We start from the raw sequence: 20,153 nt of genomic DNA, 5'->3' as shown, positions 1-20,153 counted from the left end.
CTGTTCATTGGCCAATTCTCTATTCATGCCAATATACTACTTCCAACACTTTGATATCATACTTGATGAGATGTTGCATTGATATCGAGAACAATCATTCTCGTCTTTCCTCTTGTTTTCAGCTCTTTTGTCCAGGTTTGGACTTAGGCTGTAATGGGTGCTCTTATTTTATGACTTAACCTTTGTGAGGTACCTTGTTGAACTCCTTTTGGAAGTCCAAATACAAGTTACACTCTATCCACTCTGGTTGAGAAAAATCCTAATAAATTAATCAGACGTGGTTTCCCTTTTATGAGGCCATGTTGATCTGCTTGATTCGATTATGATCTTCAAAATGAGCTGCTATTACTTCCTTATTATGTTGTGATAGTGAGCTACCAGCTTGAATCATTGTAGTCTGCATGGTCTAGATATTCCCAAGGAGCTGTTAGGGAGGGATATGCAGGATTTTGATCCAATTGCAGCACAGTTCTGAGGTGGGATGTTGTGGGGCATGTAAAGGAACTTGCAAGTGGTGGTGTTCCCATGTCTCTGGGTGAATCGGCTCCCACCAAGTAGGTTGTTTATATAAATAACTAAATTGATAAATGAATAAGTAGTTTGATTGACAGACTGGCAGACAGACAGACAAATAAATACAGCGGTTGCTGGAGAAACTCAGCAGGTCTGGCAGCATCTGAGGAGAGAGAAGTAGTTAATATTTTGAGTCCATTTATGACTCTTCTTCAGAATGGCTGCCTTGTTTCTTGAATATTGTTGCAGCTGCACTCAATCAAGCAAGTAGGGAGTATTCCATCACATTCCTGACTTCTGACATGTTTGTGATTTAAAAAAAAGCTTGCAGAGTTGGGAGATGAGTTACTCACTGCAGAATTCCCCACCTCTAACCTGTTCTTGCAGTCACAGTATTTGTATTGCTGCCCAATTCACTTCATTTCAGTTTCTGGTCGATGCTAACCTCCAGAACATTGATAGTACGGAATTCAGCAATGGTAACACTATTGAATGTCATGAGAGACTATTAGATTCCCTTTTGTTGGCAATGGTCATTGACCTGCCACTATATGATGTAGACGTTAATTAACACCGAAAAGCGTGACCTTCGTATGTCCTGGCCGTTTTGCATGTGAACACAGACTGCTTCAATATGTGAAGAGTTGTGAAAGGTACTGAACATTGTACAATCATCAGAGAATATCCCCACTGACTTTATGAGGATGGTTTGGCCCAGGACATTTACCAGAGGAACCTGTGCAATAATGCTCTCAAACTGAGATGATTGGACTTCAACAATCAAAACCATTTTCCTTAGTACCAGATATGACTCTAACCAGCAAAGCACTTTCCCCGTGATTACCATTGACTTTAATTTTGCTGTTCTCCCTGATACCACACTTCATCAACTGTTGCATTGATAAACAAGGACAATCATTCTCACCTTTCCTCTTGTTTTCAGCTCTTTTGTCCACATTTGGACCAAGGCAGTAATGGGGTCAGGCATCAAGAACTGAAACACTGAATCAGTGAGCAGGCTATTGTTGTGTAAGTGTAACTTGATAGCATTGTCAATGACCCCTTTGACGGCTTTGCTCATGATTGAGACTAATAGGGTGGTAACTGACTTAGACAAAAAAAAACTGCAGGTGCTGGAATCCAAGGTAGACAAACAGGAGGCTGGAAGAACACAGCAAGCCAGGCAGCATCTGGAGGAAACTGAAAGACTGAAGAAGGGTAATACCCGAAACATTGACTTCTCCTTTCCTCCAAATGCTGCCTGGCTTGCTGTGTTCTTCCAGCCTCCTGCTTGTCTACCCTGGTAATTGACTGAATTGGATTTCCCTGTTTCTTATGGACAGGACATATTTGGGCAATCTTTCCCATTGTTAGGTCATTGCCGATGTTGTTGATGCTTTGAAACAGCTTGGCTAAGGGTGCGGCTGGTTCTGGAGCACAAGTCTTCAGTACTATTGTAATCAAGGAAACATTAGACTGAGCATTGCATCAGGACCCACAGTAAAATTAAAGTCAATGAAACCTGGGGTAACTTTCCACTGATTGTAGTTGTGCCTGGCAAAAAGAAAACCAATTGCAGTTGCTGAAGACCTCTATCAGAGTTAGAAGTACAGATCCATCTAAGAGTCAAATAGAACCTATTTTACTAATCAACCTTCACAGAGATGTTATGACACACCTATGGAGCAAGTGGGACTTGAACCATGGTCTCTTGGTCCAGGGGTAAGGGCACCAACACTGTGTCAGGAGATTCCTAACAGTCAAATAGAACATCTCCAGGGTTAATTCACAACAGGCAATGCTCATTGGATTTTGTATTTTAGCACTGTGTATAATATAAAAAGAAGCACTTGGAAGTGCCCTTAACAGGCTTTGCATATAAATTATTCAACTGGAAATGTGGGTGATTTACTAGTGGTGGTTAATTGGTGGGAAAAAATTGTTCAGTTGTGTATAAGGGCAATTCTGGATATATAAAAAAACCAAATCAAATCACTGGGTAATGCCCTTAACAGGCTTGGCGTGTAAATTGAAAACATGTGTAATTTGCTGGTGATGGTTAATAGGTGAAAAAATACCTATTGATTTGTCAATTTGGTTAATTTGGGGAAAGAACTGTTGTGTGTAAGAGCACTTCTAGATATAGAGAAGGGAAAAAAAAGAACTGGTTAGCGGGGGCTCTTGTGGCATGGTGGTAGTGTCCTGAACTCTGAGCTCAGAGAACCGGGTTCACGTCTCACCTGCTCCAAAGCAGTGTATTAACATCTCTGAACCAGTTGATTAGAAAGTAGTAAAATAAGCCATGTGATTGCAAAATATGCTTGTTATCCTGGAGGGGGAGGAAATTTTAACTGCACCCTTGAGTAGCAGGTGGAGGCAGTGTCTAGGCTGCTCTCATGCCACGTCAAACAGGAGATTAGTCAAGTTCCTTGACCTGGTGGATGCCTGATGGGAACTTCATCGTCTTCACCTTTGTGACGCCTAGGATTGGAGCGTTGAGAATTGACCATTTCACGAGCGTCTGTCTCCTTTGTTCCATGGCCTCCATGCGACAGGTGCCATGCACAGATCACCATCTGGTGTGGACAGAGGTCACCCCATTCCATGCCTGGCTCATATCTGCGTGCTGTGCTTCTAACAATGTGCTGCTGGAGGACAAGCAGTTCAAGACTCATTTCATCACTTCTGGACCAGCTGGAGAAGGAAAGGGGGGCTTTCCCCTCCTTGAGGCTATGGTGGGATGTGGGGAAGACTCTCATTCGCATTGTCTGTCAGCATTATACATGGGGGACGAAAAAGAGGAAATCCAGGAGTGGGCAGTTGGCGGAGGAAGTGCTTGACTGGAAGACAAGACACCTGACACTGCTTGGTGGTGGTGGTGGTATTGGTGATGGTGGTGGTGGTGGGGTTGCGCGAGGTAGAGGGTGGTGAGGAGTGTAGAAAGAGGTGAATTGCATGTTAAATTGCATCTTCTCAGGTCCCGAGATACATAAGTGAGGTCACAGTCATAGAAGGGCAGGACACAGGCTGGGAATTTTATGGCAAGGAACTCACATCTTGACTTTTCACAACACTACTATGTATAATTCAGATGTCACAAGTGCAATGGAATACTCTCCAGTAGCCTGGATGAATGTAGCTCCAACAATATTCAAAAACAGAAACAGGATGACATAGCACTCTTGTTAAGCACCCAATCCCTTGTCTTGATTGGTCAGTGAGTATAGGAGTTGGGAGGTCATGCTGTAGTTGCAAAGGACATTGGTGAGGTCACTTTTGAAATACCACATTCAACTCTGGTCTCTCTGCTATAGGAAAGATGTTGTTAAACTTGAAAGGGTACAGAAAAGATTTACAAGGATGTTGCCAGGGTTGGAGGGTTTGAGCTATAGAGAGGCTGAATAGACTGGAGATATTTTCCCTGGAGCATCAGAGGCTGAGGTGTGACCTTATAGAAGTTTATAAAGTCATGAGGGGCATGGATAGGGTGAATAACCAAAGTCTTTTTCCCAGGGTAGGGGAGTCCAAAACTCGAGGGCATAGGGGCCTAAGAGGGCGACTTTTAACACAGAGGGTGGTGCGTGTATGAAATGAGCTGCCATTTAAAAGGCATCTGGATGGATATACGAATAGGAATGGTTTAGAGGAATATGGGCCAAATGCTGGAAAATGGAATGAGATTAATTTAGGATATCTGGTCAGCATGGATGAGTTGGACCGAAGGGTCTGTTTCCGTGCTGTACAATTTTATGACTCTATTAAACTCTACCAGCACACCAAGGGTTCTTCAGCAGTATCTCCCAAACCTGCAACCTCTACTATTAAGAGGAATAAGAGCAGTAGCTGGGTAGGAACACCACTGGCTCCAAGTTTTAGAAAAATGTCACTGATTCTTTACCCTCACCAGGTCAAAATTCTTGAATTCTCCATTTAACAGCAGCTGTACCTAAACAACATGAACTGTAGAAGCTGTTGAAGGTGGCCCTCCACCTGCTCAAGGGCAATCAGGGACAAATCAATAGCAGTAACACTTAAGAGGTTGTAGACATCTCACCGAGCCGGAGAAAAAAATTGACAATACAGATGCACGAACACCAACTAGCCACCAAGAGACACAATCAATTCTCATTTGTTTGATTACACACGGACAACGAGGGACACTAGTTCGACTGGGACAACACATCCATAATAGCATGAGCCAAACAGAGGTATGCCAGGGAATTCCTGGAGGCCTGGTATTCCAACCGGAACTCCATCAACAAACACATTGAGTTAGACCCTGTGTACAAGCCACTGAGAAACAGAACCGGAAGTAATACCAACCACTCCAGCAAACCGAGGCATATAAATAACAAGCGGGACAGAACACCAATGCTTCACCGGAGGCACACTGACAATGTTACCTAGCAGGGTGACAAAACATTTGCAACCAAATCCACTGGCTCGACGAGCATGTCTACAACCTCATCCACAAGCCGAGATACAAATCTTCTCAAAAACTTTAAGTAACACTTAAGTTCCACTAATGAAACAAAAATAATTCCAGTTGTTTGTGCAAACTGCATCTTGTTTTGTTTCTTCTGAACGTACTTGGTGCACAGCATTCAATGACCAGTCCATATGGAATACCAGATGGATAGCTGTCCGGATCCCGGTCAGTTATATCAATACACAGGAGCTCTTCATGTTTTCCAATCTGATCTGCAGAACAGTCCACTGTAATGGACTGTTGCGCTCCAGGGAGCACAACTCCATAACCAGGGAAAATTGTGAACATTCCAACTGTCAAACGGGCCTATGAGAAAGGTAAGAACAAAAACTGTAAGTTACTGAGTACTGGAGCATGCAACCAACTCAGCACAATGTTTTAAAATTTCATTCATGGGATGTTAGTGTTGTTAGCAAGACCAGCATTTGTTGCTGATCCTTAGATTTGCCTTGGAAGGTGGTGGTTAGCCACTTTATACGCTTGTGCAGGCTACGTGGTTTGACCAAGGAACAATGAAAGAACAGTGAGCTATTTTCAGGTTGAGATAATGTGTGAAATGGAAGGCTCATTTGCTGGTGATTTTGTTCACCATTCTGCTTTCTAAGTGATGGAAAACTAGATTAGAAGGTACTATTGAAGAAGCATGACATTCCGCACTGAATGCTATAAGAGGAGGTGGAACCACATCAGTAGATGACCATGTAAATGGCTATTAGTCATTGTCATGAAATGTATAGTGCCAAAAAGCTAACTGGATGTGCATTCTAAATTTTGTGGCACTAAGTGGTGCCTTAATGAAGGCAGGCAACAGGCCAGATGTTTCCTAATTTAGATGCAAGGAAAACCAAATGGTGAATCATCCTAGGGTCTCACCACATACTTTCAGCAGCTCCTGGAGTCTAGCAATGGCAGAGGTCCTAAATGAGGTATCTTACTGGTTCCTTTAGCCATGATATGAATGGTACTGGTATTTTCATTCTTCTAATTCCGGTTCTCACAGAGAGGGGCAATCATCAGGGTGATGGTGCTCCAGGAGAATAGAGTTTATACAATATGTGACAATCAAATCTCCCTTTAATCTTATTTGGTCAAAGGAGAACAACGCCAGTATCTGCAGCTTCTCCATATAACTGAAGATCTTCCATCTCTAGTGTCATGAGTGAATCTCTTATACACCCTCTCGGAGTTCTTGACATCCATCCTACTTGTTTGCACAGGATACTCCAGCTAAAATCTAACCAGTGTTTTATGAAGGATTAGCATCAATTGTTGGCTTTAATACTTAATTCCTCCTTGAATCGGGGTAAAGGTGATATCAAGGACATCAATGTAAGGAAATCAACATCCTGGGCATGTGAGATCATCTCTCCATGCAGCTTTATCACATCAATGACTTGTGACAAGCTCTAAGTAATAGCACAGCAAACCAGAAGCAACACTATTAAAATAGAGAATTATTAAAGTAAAAGCAGTGGCATTTGCAACATAGCATTAAGGGTATAGTGGCAGTGAGTCACTTGACATGAGATTTCCACTACTTCTCTGTGACTTTACATTTCCAAGCACCTCGTTCATTTCCAGTCCTCTTGCATCTCCTTTCAAAGTTATCCCTTGCAGGCCATCCCACTCAAAGTCTCTCATGTCCGGCTCCTGTCCTTTCTCAGTCTCTACACTGAACCATTTCTGATTCTTTATGATAACCAGCAACTCAGCTTCCCTTGCCTCTCTCTCCTCTGACTTCATTGTCCTTTAATAAAGTTTTCTTTCCATGTAAACTCTTCTAACTTTTAGTACCAGTTGAAGGAATATGTTGAGCTGGTGGAACTGGATGAATAGGGGCCGGAGCAATCTTGTGGAGCAGTTCGAAAGGTCTGCACCTGATCCTAGTTTCTATGTTTCCGTGTTGTACCAAGTATAAACAGTGGAATTGCTCAGTTGGACTGAGTGATCTGCTTCTGTGATATAAATTCTTTTAAATGTTGTAACCTCTTCAAGTTTACCATCTACCATCACGTAGTCATCTCTGACCACTTTCTGGTATCCCTCAATGCCCACATTTCTCTATCTCATTGCCTGCAGCAAACTCCTCCAAATTATTTACAACTGCAGTTTAAAACTCACAGATGCCTAGCATTAGGCCTTTCTTTCACTATTAATAGTTCCAAAGCCAGCAATCATTTTGTCAGAGATAGTAGGAACTGCAGATGCTGGAGAATCCGAGACAACAAGGTGCAGGGCTGGATGAACACAGCAGGCCAAGCAGCATCATAGGAGCAGAGAGGCTGACGTTTCGGGCCTAGACCCTTCATCAGAAAAGGGGGAGGGGAAGGGGGTTTTGAAATAAATAGGGAGAGAGTGGGAGGCGGATAGAAGAGGGATAGAGGAGAGGATAGGTGGAGAGGAAACAAACAGGTCGAAGAGGCGGGGATGGAGCCAGTAAAGGTGAGTGTAGGTAGGGAGTTAGGAAGGGGATAGGTCAGTCCAGGGAGGACGGACAGGTCAAGGGGGCGGGATGAGGTTGGTCGGTAGGAGATGGAGGTGCGGCTTGAGGTGGGAGGAGGGGATAGGTGGGAGGAAGAACAGGTTAGGGAGGTAGGGATGAGCTGGACTGGTTTTGGGATGCGGTAGGGGGAGGGGAGATTTTGAAACTTGTGAAATCCACATTGATACCATTGGGCTGCAGGGTTCCCAAGCGGAATATGAGTTGCTGTTCCTGCAACCTTCGGGTGGCATCGTTGTGGCACTGCAGGAGGCCCAGGATGGACATGTCGTCTGAGGAATGGGAGGGGGAGTTGAAATGGTTCGCGACTGGGAGGTGCAGTTGTTTATTGCGAACCGAGCGTAGGTGTTCTGCAAAGCGGTCCCTGAGCCTCCGCTTGGTTTCCCCGATGTAGAGGAAGCCACACCGGGTACAGCGGATGCAGTATACCACATTGGCAGATGTGCAGGTGAACATCTGCTTGATGTGGAAAGTCTTCTTGGGGCCTGGGATGGGGGTGAGGGAGGAGGTATGGGGGCAGGTGTAGCACTTCCTGCGGTTGCAGGGAAAAGTGCCGGGTGTGGTGGAGCTGGAGGGGAGTGTGGAGCGGACAAGGGAGTCACGGAGAGAGTTGTCCCTCCGGAAAGCAGATAAAGGTGGGGAGGGAAAGATGTCTTTGGTGGTGGGGTCGGATTGCAGATGGCGGAAGTGTCGGAGGATGATGCGTTGGATCCGGAGGTTGGTGGGGTGGTACGTGAGGACGAGGGGGATTCTTTTTTGCTTCTTATTGCGTGGACGGGGTGTGAGGGATGAGGTGCGGGAGATGTGGGAGACACGGTTGAAGGCGTTCTCGACCACCGAGGCGGGGAAGTTACGGTCCTTGAAAAACGAGGACAACTGAGATGTACGGGAGTGGAATGCCTCATCCTGGGAGCAGATGCGGCGGAGGCGAAGGAATTGGGAATAGGGGATAGCATTTTTGCAGGAAGGTGGGTGGGAGGAGGAGTATTCTAGGTAGCTGTGGGAGTCGGTGGGCTTGAAATGAATATCGGTTTCTAGGTGGTTGCCCGATATGGAGACAGAGAGGTCCAGGAAGGGGAGAGAGGTGTTAGAGATGGTCCAAGTAAACTTAAGGTTGGGGTGGAAGGTGTTAGTGAAGTGGATGAACTGTTCATTTTGTCAGTTAGCTCAGTTAGCTGGACAGCTGGTTCGTGAAGCTGAGTTATATCAACTATAATGGTTCAACTGCCACACTGACTGGGACTACCAAGAAGGAGTCTCTTTTTCATCCTCTCCCCTCACTTGAAGTGTGGTGATCCTCAGGTTAAACCACCACAAGTTGTCTCTCTGTCACTAATGAGGGACCATGACCATGGTAACTTTTCCTTTTACATTCAATCCAGATGCTCTTATTCCATACAAAACCTTTACTTTTTCCCATTTTCCATATCTTCTGCCCCTGAAGTCCAAGAGGTGCAGTTTTAAGTGAATCTGATACTTATTTGGTATTGCTACCCCTTAGGACATCTGGCTGGATTATATCAGCATTAGCAGATCTCACTTTCCTCTGTCTAAGCCACACAATACTCCAGCATCAACTTGGGGGCTAAAGACAACCCGAAAGGTCACCGGGCCTGAAACGTTAACTCAGTTTTTTTCTTCACAGATGCTGCCAGACCTGCTGAGCTTTTCCAGCAACTTTGTTTTTGTTCCTTTCAGTACTAAATGCCTTTTTATTCCATTGTATCTTTAATTCATCATTCCAACAACTGTGGGAAGATCATGGACGGAGGCCGTTCATACATCTGTCCCTCCCGCTTCTCTCTCAACATTTATCCATCAAGTCACACCCAATTCTACTCCACTGCTGTCTGCCCTAGTTTAGGCCCATATTTATCTCCATCTTCTAGCATACCTCTCTTCTTTAGTTGTGCAAAAAATTCACTTCGTGCTTTTGTGACCAGCACACTGGTACTAAATAGCTGCACAACCAGCAAACATGATTTCTTGATCCCAATTCCAGCTGGCACTATGAAAGTTTCCCTTTTCCACGCAGTGACCCAATATTTCTTCTGTTCTTTTTTAAAAGCTGCTCTTCTGGAAGATGCTGAGGTGATTTTTCCAAGATGAGCATCCCAAAACCTTAGGGAAATGGTATGTAGGCTTTCACAGTGACAGGATTCAGGTACAGGAGCAGGAATGGTCTTGCTAAAATTGTACAGGGCCTTGATGAGGCCACACCTGCAGTATTGGTCTCCTTATCTGAGGAAAGATGTTCTTTCTATGGATAGAATGCAATGATGGTTTACTAGGTTCATTTCTGGGATGGCAGCACTGACATATAAAGACAGACCAGATCAGTGAGGACTATACTATTTATTTCAGAACCCGCTTCCCCTCCCCCATTTCTAAAGGAGGGTCTAGGCCCGAAACGTCAGCTTTCCTGCTCCTATGATGCTGCTTGGCCTGCTGTGTTCATCCAGCTTTACACCTTGTTATCTCAGATTCTCAGATACTATACTCATTGAAATCCAGAAGTATGAGGTGGAATCTCATAGAAACCTACAAAATTCTAACAGGACCAGACAAGGATAAATGCAGGAATAATGTTCCTGATGACTAGGGAGTCCAGAACCAGGGGCCACAGACTAAGCAAACAGGGCAGGCCATTTAGGACTGAGATTAGGAGAAATTTCATCACCAAACAGTTGTGAGCCTGTGGAATTCTCTTCCACAGAAAATGGTTGAGACCAAAACATTGAATATTTTCAACGAGCTATACATAGTTCTTAGGGCTAAAGGGGTCAAAAAGTGTGGGGAGAAAGCAAGAACAAGGTACTAAGTTAGATAATCAAACATGATCATATTGAATAATGGAGACAGCTAGAAGGGCTGAATGGCCTACTCCTGCTCCTATTTCCTATGTTTCTATTAAGTTCATTAAGTCCATCATTCAGCGCTGCCTGTCCTGCTGAGCATTACCTGTTTCTGTTTTGAATGGGAACACTGGCTGCCTCTGGTTTGAAATACATTTGAACAGAGCATACCACATTTGCATCAGAGATAGTAGGAACTGCAGATGCTGGAGAATCTGAGATAACAAGGTGTAAAGCTGGATGAACACAGCAGGCCAAGCAGCATCATAGGAGCAGGAAAGCTGACGTTTCGGGCCTAGACCCTCCTTTAGAAATGGTTGGCATTGTTGTGGCACTGCACCTCCCAGTCACACTCGGTTCACACTAAACAACTGCACCTCCCAGTCGCAAACCATTTCAACTCCCCCTCCCATTCATCAGACGACATGTCCATCCTGGGCCTCCTGCAGTGCCACAACGATGCCACCCGAAGGTTGCAGGAACAGCAACTCATATTCCGCTTGGGAACCCTGCAGCCCAATGGTATCAATGTGGATTTCACAAGCTTCAAAATCTCCCCTCCCCCTACCGCATCCCAAAACCAGCCCAACCCGTCCCCGCCTCCCTAACCTGTCCTACCTCCCACCTATCCCCTCCTTGCACCTCAAGCCTCACCCCCATCTCCTACCTACTAACCTCATTCCGCCCCCTTGACCTGTCCGTCCTCCCTGGACTGACCTATCTCCTCCCTACTTCCCCACCTACACTCACCTTTACTGGCTCCATCCCCGCCTCTTTGACCTGTCTGTCTCCTCTCCATCTATCTTCTCCTCTATCCATCTTCTATCCGCCTCCCCCTCTCTCCCTATTTATTTCAGAACCCCCTTCCCCTCCCCAATTTCTGATGAAGGGTCTTGGCCCGAAACGTCAGCTTTCCTGCTCCTATGATGCTGCTCGGCCTGCTGTGTTCATCCAGCTCTACACTTTGTTATACCACTTTTGCAGCCATGTTTCTAAGCAGGCCCTGTGTGCCAACGTTAAAACTTACCTGGGGAGTTTGTTCTTTCTGTTTCGGAATTCCATCAGCTTTATCCTGAGCTTTCCCAACCTTTGAACCACCACCAACATCATTGCCACTACAGAACCCAAAACAAAAGAAAATAGTTACAGTTTCTGAAAATGTAATTTAGTAACATACAAAATGTTCTTGAGAATGCAAGAACCATAGAATGATACAATACAAAGGGGACAATTTGTCGCATTGAAAAGGAGTTTTCTAATTGAAATATTCCCCTCCTCTTTCACCATAGCTCTGCAAATACATTCTCATCACGTGTCCTTCCAATCTGCTAACGATCTGCTTTTCTAGCCATGTGGCTGGTCCAGTTGAGTTTTCAGTCAATGGTCTCTATAAGAATAGTGACTAACAAGGGTAATACCATTGAATGATAAAGTGGGGACAGGTGGTTTAACTCTCTTGATGCTACCTGTGTGGCCCTGCCATTACTGACCACTCAGCAACACAGGGCCAAATGTTATCCAGGTCAGAATGCATATGGGCCAACAGAATATGTAGAGATGTGACGCTATGACAAAATGGTGCTGGAAGGAGGGAATATTTTATGAAAGGAACCAATTAACAACTTCTGTATTCAAATCAGGCAATGATGATACACAGCAGGTCTTTCAACATTTGACGTTGCATTAGAATTGATCCTACCAATTTTCTTTTTCTGATTAGGTGTTGACGGACCTGTGCTCTGCATTGTTATCACCTTATTTTAATCACAGGAGATTTTTCTTGGCTCCCTTAAATAAATACCTTTACTTTGTTACCACCAGGCTGTCTTCGCCTCACAATTGTTTTATCAGATTAGCTGAACTCCTTCTACAAAGGAAGCCAATTTTCCATCACAAGCTTATTTCTGATTTATTGGTAATGCTGCAATTAGAACTACTTCAACCTTAGACCTATTGTTCAGCCTAGAAAACAAATGTGTTGTTGCATATGCATTTCCTTTTCCCCCATATTTCCCATGCTAAACACAAAACTCATGGCAGGATCTCTTACTTCAGCTTACTGTTGCACAGGACAACAAAAATATGCATTTATTTATCACCTCCAATGTTGTAAAACCTGTCCCAAAGTACCTCACAAGAGCATTCTCATACAAAATGTGACATTGAGTCATACGGAGAGATGTTAGGACAGGTGAAGAGATGTTTGATGAAACAGGCAGGTTTTAAGGAATGCCTCAAGGGTGAGAAAGAAGAATAGATTTTGATGGAGAGTGCAACAGGCTGGAAGTAGAGGGAAGCTGAGATTTCAGAAAACTATTGGACTGGATCAGATTATAGAAATAGGAAGGGGTGAGGAGATCGAGGAGTTTAAGTACAAGAATGAAAATTGTAAAATTTAAAATTTAGTCAGTGGGCATGTGCTAGGTGAGCAGAACCAGATGTGAATTAGCACAGAGCTAGCAGATTTTGGGATGATTTGAAGTTTATGGAGGAGGGGTGGGGGATGCAGGAGAGGTAGCAAACCACAATCACAGAATTGTGGAACTTCTCTCCTGCTGCAGATCTTCAAACTTAAAATCTATTCCAATTCATTAATTCTGCCAGCCTTCTACACAACTACAATCAACTTCTTTCTAAGAGAAACGTTTAATCCAATTACCTATGGTCAACCCTCTCCTGACAACGTATATTCTTGTCACCCAGTTCCACATACCTCCTGTTATTACTATGTTCTAATTAAGTGGCAAGTCTTCATGGGTGAAATAAGCCATTTAAACATGGGGCATGGCTTCAGTTAAGGCTAGTTCTCACTGCACACATAGTTTAGGATACAGGGATCATCAGAGAGTGGACAGGAGCAGAAATTGCAGTTGCATTCCTTATCTGCAAAGGCAGAGGCACTGAAACCAAAGGTGATGCTGCAACTGCTATACCATCCACATCATGATGCTCCCATATAACTCAGAACAAATTGTAAACAGAACAGCTGCTGGATGCACCCAACAACAATTACAATGATTTCCAGATAGGATATTTGATGGGATGTCCATACCCCTTCTTTGATTGACGTGGAATCACAGCAGACATTTTGAAGATGCAGTATCTGAAATCAAATTCACAGTTGTTCTCAAGGATGAATGTACGACTTTTCCGGTTGCCAAATAACACAATGCCAAAGTTAACCTCTCCTGCTGGTAATATCTGATAGGTGGTGAAAATGGCAAAAACTGACACTTTGACTGGAATGCTGGCTATGATCTCTCCTCCATCACCTAAAGTGGGCTCAATCACCTGTATTCACAAAGAGAAAACACAACACTACTCATTTATCTAGTTTTGTATGTTACTAAGTACACAAAATGAAACAAAATACGAGTTAGGTGTGGTGAGTAAAGCTAATTTAATCTAAGTGACTACACAGTAGCCATCTCAGTATTTCTTACACTTTCTTACACTTTTTCTCTTGGACATTTAGAACAAAAAGGCACACTAAAGCTTGCTGTCAGTGCAAGACTGATTTACACAGGCTCAAACTCCTGTCTTTGATCTGTAGTCTGAGGCATTTGAGCTGACAGCAGTCAAAGTGGAAATAGTTTGGACAATTGGTCCCAAAGCCCAGGCTGTAGAGAGGAAAATGTTAGTGATATTTCTGCTGCTGATGTCTCTCTGGTGATTAGGTACAGGTTGTTGACTGCGATTGACACAGACCTGGAAGTTACACAAAGACATCAACGAGAAAGTGAGTGTTCTGTTGGACATTAGCAGCCTATAATTCTCTGCCCATTCATTTTAAAAGAACATTTGTCTTAGGAGTTTCACATCACTTGCTAAAACAATGAGAAGATTTGGACATGGAGATAAGATTGTGGAGTGGAATTGGGGGAGTAACAAAACCGGTTGTAGTGGGAAATGATTTAATGCCACATTTTGTGACTGCTACAGTTCTCCCCCAGGATGATGTCTGGGCTCCTCAGCTGGCAGATGATCTACCATATCAAGTTCTACTTTAGGACAGTATTGAATAGTGCATATGTTGTTTTTACTCATTATAGCTTCAGATTGCAAGAGAGGAACCCAGGGGGTTGTTCTTATTAAGGAGGAGAACGGCTCCAGAAAGACAATGTGCCATGCAGCTTTACTGGCTTCCTCACCTCCCAGGAACAGATTCCAGTCTGGAGACTGGGTGATAGGGCTATCTGGAACGCTTGTTTTCTGCCCGCTCATTGATCTGCTGCTAATGAAGGTTTAAAAGGGTTTCTACGTGGACTCTCATACAGATGACTGAGGAGTGGGCATAGCCCACAGTCCACAATTAGGTCAAGACGCTAACCTGTTGCAGTCCAGCCATAGCATGGTAATTGGTTCCTTCACAGAACCAAGCACCACAGAGAACGCTAGGCAGAGAACAATGGTAGGTTTAGAATTAGTGATTCAGTTAATGGGTGGATAGTAGTGTGTAATGTGTCAAGTTATTCCCAACTGAATTGAAAAAGATGGTGGACAGATAAACTTCAATGTCATGCACAAGTATGAGAAAAATAGAAGAGCTAAAATGGCACAAACCATAATGGTGTCTCATTATCCAGGTTACTTTGATATCTGCCTGATTGGTTACCGACGTCACGGGATACAGCAGTCATGGCAAATTTGTCCATTTCACACAGAGCTGCAATAACCAGGAGTTAACATCTCAAAACCAATACCTACACCCTTACCAGGCAACGTAGAATGGGCTCCTCTTTGATCTCTGTGGTAGTTTTGCAGTGGAAGTTGATGTATATATGAGTGGCACGGTCATTTGGAAGCAGGGATCCCTTCATTGGCTGAATGGTGAACAGTGAGTTTAGGTCTGGCATGTCGCGTTTTGTAGGTTGCAGAAGGAATCTAAAAGAAGAAAGCATGATTAGTACGAGCATGACTGAAACCATCAGCAAAAACAGCAAATGGGGAGAACAGGAATTTTCAGTTCAGTGTCTGGTGGTCATTTGTGCTCCTTCTCAACTTTGCACTGGCTCTGACAAATAGATTTGCTTCACTGATGTCCCCAAACCCCTTATTAACTGATCAGTTATTTACCTACAAACAAGCCATCCAGGGATTCAAAAGCCTGTTCACTTTATCTTCCCTTCTCTCTACTCAAACAGGCATGAATGTTGTCAGCAGATAGCTAGCGATTGTCCTCTCATCAGGCAGAATTATCCCAATAATAAACAGACCTATTAAGATCAAGAGGACTTCCATAACAGAAAATTTTGGTAAATATTTTCTCATTAATTTGTTCAGAGATGGTATTGCATGACTCTGGAGCGAGTGAGACTTGAGCCCAGATTTCCTGACTCAAAGGTAGGGACACTATCACTGCACCACAATATCCCGACAGAAAATTTTGCTATCATTCTGTACTCAACAGCATTCACGTGCACTCTTTTGTGATCATTTGACATCAAATAGAAATTAAATTACATTATGAGGAGACAACGGATATGAAATGAACTCATACAAAGCTCAAACAACATCATTTGTGATCATCCACTTAAGTGCTCAAAAGCATTCAACTGACATCAAAAGCAATTAAGCAGCTTGTTCATGAAGAAAACAAGGACAGAACTCTTCCTCTTGGAAGTGTAAGAGAGGTGCTGAGAAGGGGAAATAATTGAGCAAGTTTGCGCTTGTGAGGAATGTGCCCCATTCTTGCCATCTCTGAGATGGTGCACAGGCAACTTTTTCAATCACCAGAAATTAAAGCCATTACATTAATGGTATAACCAATGCTACTGCATGCCAACATGTATCAGTGTTTTCAGGAAAAAGAGCAAATAAATACCTGTATCCAATCTCATATTTTCCCTTGTTCTTCAAGGTAATCGTCTGTTTCACGCTATCAAAAACCTTGATAATACCAAAGTCAATCCCACCATCTGTGCCTGTTAGAGAAACACAAGGATCAAGTGTTAATGTAGCAGTATTGAAATAGTATGGAGCTAATGGAATTGGGGGTGCCTTTAGCCTGTCTGTCAGTGGTATGCTGGGCTTGGTCATGTCACCAAGCTGCTTCCTGGCTCTGAATAATCTCTTACAGGACAATTAAAAAGTGGCAACTCCTGATGAAATTAAACTTCTTGTTGTGGACGTAGAGCAGTGGAAGGAGTAAGTTGCCTCATGTGCCAACAGTTATAGGGAACTCTAAATTAAACTGACCATGGTTATTAGTAGGGTAGTTAAAGGGGAATCAGTAGATAAATATACCTGGAATCCAAAAGGCAATGAGGGTGCCATGCAAAATATTTACACATAAGATTAAAGTTATGGAGTTGAAGATGATGTATTAGTGTGAATAAAGGATTAGTTAATGGTCAGGAAGCAGAGAGTAGGTTTAAATGAGCCTTTTTAAGTTGGCAGGCTGTAACTAGTGGACTGCTGTAAGGATCGGTTCTGGAACCACACTTATCTACAATCTATATTAATGGCTCAGATAAAGAAACCAAGAACAAAGAATCTAACTTTTGCTGACAATACAAAGCCAGAAGAAAATGCAAACTCTGAGAAGTCCGCAAAGATATATGGACAGGTTAAGTAAATTGACAATAAGGTAGCAGATAGAGTTTAATGTGGGAAATTATGAGGTTATTTACTTTGGTTGAAAGAAAAGAAAACCAAAATATTTTAAATATCTTGTAAGTACAGGTATAGCAGAAAATGCTGAAAAAAAAACTAGCAGGTCTGTCTGGATCTGTGGTGGAGAGAAACAGAATTAATGTTTCAAGTCAAATTTAACTTTCTTTGGAACTTGTAGATGTTGATGTTCAGAGAGACCTGGATGTTCTTATGGAAATAATACAGAAAGTTGGCATGCAAATTGGCAAGCAATTAGGATGATAAAAGGCATGTTGGCCTTTATTGCAAAGGGGATTGGAATACAAGAACAAATAAGACTTGCTATAAGAATAAGGAGCTTGGCTGAGACCACAACTGGAGTACTGTGTGCAAGTTTGGCTTCTCTATCTAAGGAATGGCAATGGAGGCAGTGCAGTGATGGTTCGTTGGATTGATCTCTAGAATGACAGCCTGAGAAAACAGAATCGTTATTCTCTGGAGTTTAGAAAAATGAATTGATCGAAACATTCAAGGGCTTGAAGGGGCTTGAATTTGTATACACTGGAATCTAAAACAAGGGAGTGCAATTTCAGGATGAGGGCAATCATTTAGGGCTGAGATAAGGCGGAATTTCTTCACTCAAAATGCTATGAATCTATGGAATTCTACATTTCAGGTGGTGTGGATGCTCCATCATTGAACCTATTTAAGATTTGGAGGTGCTGGTATTGGACTGGGGTGGACAACGTCAGAAGTCATGCAACACCAGGTTTTGGTCCAACAGGTTAATTTGAAATCACAACCTTTCGGAGCGCTGCTCCTTCATCAGATGAAGTGGAGGGAAGCACACAGGCACAGAATATATTGGCTGACACGTTTATTCTATATATTCTGTGCCTGTGTGCTTCCCTCCACTTCACTTAATGAAGGAGTAGTACTCCAAAAGCTTGTGATTTCAAATTAGCCCTTGGACTAAAACCTGTTGTTGCATAATTTCTGACTTTGAACTTATTTAAGGCTTAGGATGAACAGGTTTTCAGTCTTTCAGGGAATCAAGAGCCATGAGAAGTGGGTGGAAAGTGGAGTTGCAGCCCAAAACCAGCCATAATCATGCTGAATGGTGCAGCAGGCTCAACATCATATTGTTTCCATCCTGTTCCCATCCACCATCCTGTTCCTGTTTTTTCAGTTCTTAGCCAGGGTTATATGCTACAGCAACAGTTCATGATGAATGGGGGGAAAAAATTGCATTTATATATTGCTTTGGGACTTCAGGATGTCCCAAAGCACTTTATAGTGATGAATTACTTTTTGCTGCATTGTAAGAAATACACTACTTCTCATTGGTGCAACAGTACAACATAAATAAGTCACACAGTTTCATCTTCCTGTGCAGTGACAGCAGTCTGAGACTCTACTTGTTTTTAAAATTACATTAAATCTTTATTTCAAATGATATTAATCAGCTAAGTCTCTGGGATGTCTGTATGAAATGTTTTTTTATTTGTTGCAAGATAATCTATAATGGGGAATTCATGCAAATAACATTGTCACTGTTAATTTGATTGAGACTTCTGAGACTTCTGCTGAATCAGAAACAGAAAGTGCTGGAACAAATTAACAGGCTGTCATTATCTGCATGGAGAAGTAATAAGTCAATGCTTCAGTTAATGGTCAATGTTGACATAAGGTTCACAAACAAAATGTTAACGCATTTGTCCTCCCCTGAACTTGCTGAGTATTTCTGCATTTCCCATTGTTGTTCCAGATTTTCTGCATCTGTGAGATTCTTTAGTTGTCAGTCCTGTATAGGGATGTCATCCTATTGGAGGGAGTCAAGCTAGTATGGAATTCTATTTGTCCTCACATATTAAAATAATTTAATGGAGATGCAGAAGGATTCAAGGTCTACAAGACAGGGGAAGCAGTGGTGTAGTGATAATGTTACTGGATTAGTGATCTAGAACCCAGGCTGATGTTCTGGAGATACCCATCTGGTTCATCAATGCCTTTTTGGGAAGGAAATTTGCAGTCCTAACCTGTTCTAGTCTCCTATGACTTCAGAACTACAGCAATGTGGTTGAGCTATCTTTTGAAATAGCTTGGGCAGCCAATACTTCAAGGGCAGGCTGGGGCGGCACAGTGGTTCAGTGGTTAGTACTGCTGCCTCACAGCGCCAGGGACCCGGGTTTGATTCTACCCTCAGGTGACTATCTGTGTGGAGTTTTCATGTTCTCCCCATGTCTGTGTGGGTTTTCTCCAGGTGCTCCGGTTTCCACTCACAGTCCAAAGATGTGCAGGCTAGGTGGGTTGGCTTTGCTAAATTGCCCGTAGTGTTCAGGGGTGTGTAGATCAGGTCTGCCATACAGGGATGGGTCTGGGTGGGATGTTCTGAGGGTCAGTGTGGATTTGTTGGGCCAAAGGGCCTGTTTCCACATTGTAGGGATTCTATAAAATCTATGAAATGAAGGTGGGATTGACAACAATGCACACATCTATAAAGACAGAATGATGACAAGAGATTAACCCTTTGACATGAAGGTCTATGAAGACTTTTTTTGTTTGTTTGAATTATCCTGGAGTTCAAAAGCAGGAAACAAAGGAATTAATTTGTAAAGGAATCAGAAGCAAGACTTTTCTCATCCTCAATAGTCCATCTCTGACTCTTCCCTTTTTTGACTTTACCATCTCCATTTCTGAGGATACGCTATTCACCAGTATCCATTGCAAACCCACCGACTCCCTCAGTTACCGTGACTACATTTTCTCACACCCTGTATCCTGCAAGAATTCCATTCCATTCTCCCAGTTTCTTCATCTCCCTGTTGTATCTATTCCGAAGCTGGCACCTTACAACAGGCTGCCTCTGGCATAACCACCTGTTTCCTCAAATGAAGACTCCCACCCCCCCCGCCCCATTGTAATTGACAGGGCTCTTAGCTGTGTCCAAACCATCTCCCACACTTCTGTCCTCAGCCTATTCCTTTCCTAAAACAATGATAGCATTCCACTTGTCCTTACTTTCTACCTCACTACTCTCTGCATTCAAAGGATCATCCTCCACCATTTCCACCACTTCCAGCAGGTTGCCACCACCAAACACATCTTCCCCTCCGTTTGGCTGTCAACATTTCGCAACATCCCTCCATGACAGAGATAGCAGGAACTGCAAATGCTGGAGAATCTGAGATAACAAGGTGTA

General features: G+C 43.2%; 1 protein-coding gene across 1 annotated transcript in view; it reads right to left on the bottom strand.

The window, feature by feature from the left end:
* Positions 1-20,153, bottom strand: part of hydin (HYDIN axonemal central pair apparatus protein) — a 677,137-nt gene that overhangs the window by 139,848 nt on the left and 517,136 nt on the right. The window contains exons 55-59 of the mRNA XM_048605579.1: positions 16,182-16,281; positions 15,073-15,241; positions 13,410-13,648; positions 11,385-11,472; positions 5,104-5,308 (exon numbers count right to left, since the gene is read on the bottom strand). Of these exons, the coding sequence (XP_048461536.1) occupies positions 5,104-5,308; positions 11,385-11,472; positions 13,410-13,648; positions 15,073-15,241; positions 16,182-16,281 (801 nt within the window). The remainder of the gene's footprint in view (positions 1-5,103; positions 5,309-11,384; positions 11,473-13,409; positions 13,649-15,072; positions 15,242-16,181; positions 16,282-20,153) is intronic.

Source organism: Rhincodon typus, chromosome 15, assembly GCF_021869965.1.
Source record: "Rhincodon typus isolate 14 chromosome 15, sRhiTyp1.1, whole genome shotgun sequence".
In the NCBI taxonomy this organism is placed as follows: domain Eukaryota; kingdom Metazoa; phylum Chordata; class Chondrichthyes; order Orectolobiformes; family Rhincodontidae; genus Rhincodon; species Rhincodon typus.
The sequence above is the reverse complement of the archived record's forward strand: the minus strand, read 5'-3'. Positions and strand labels throughout refer to the sequence as shown.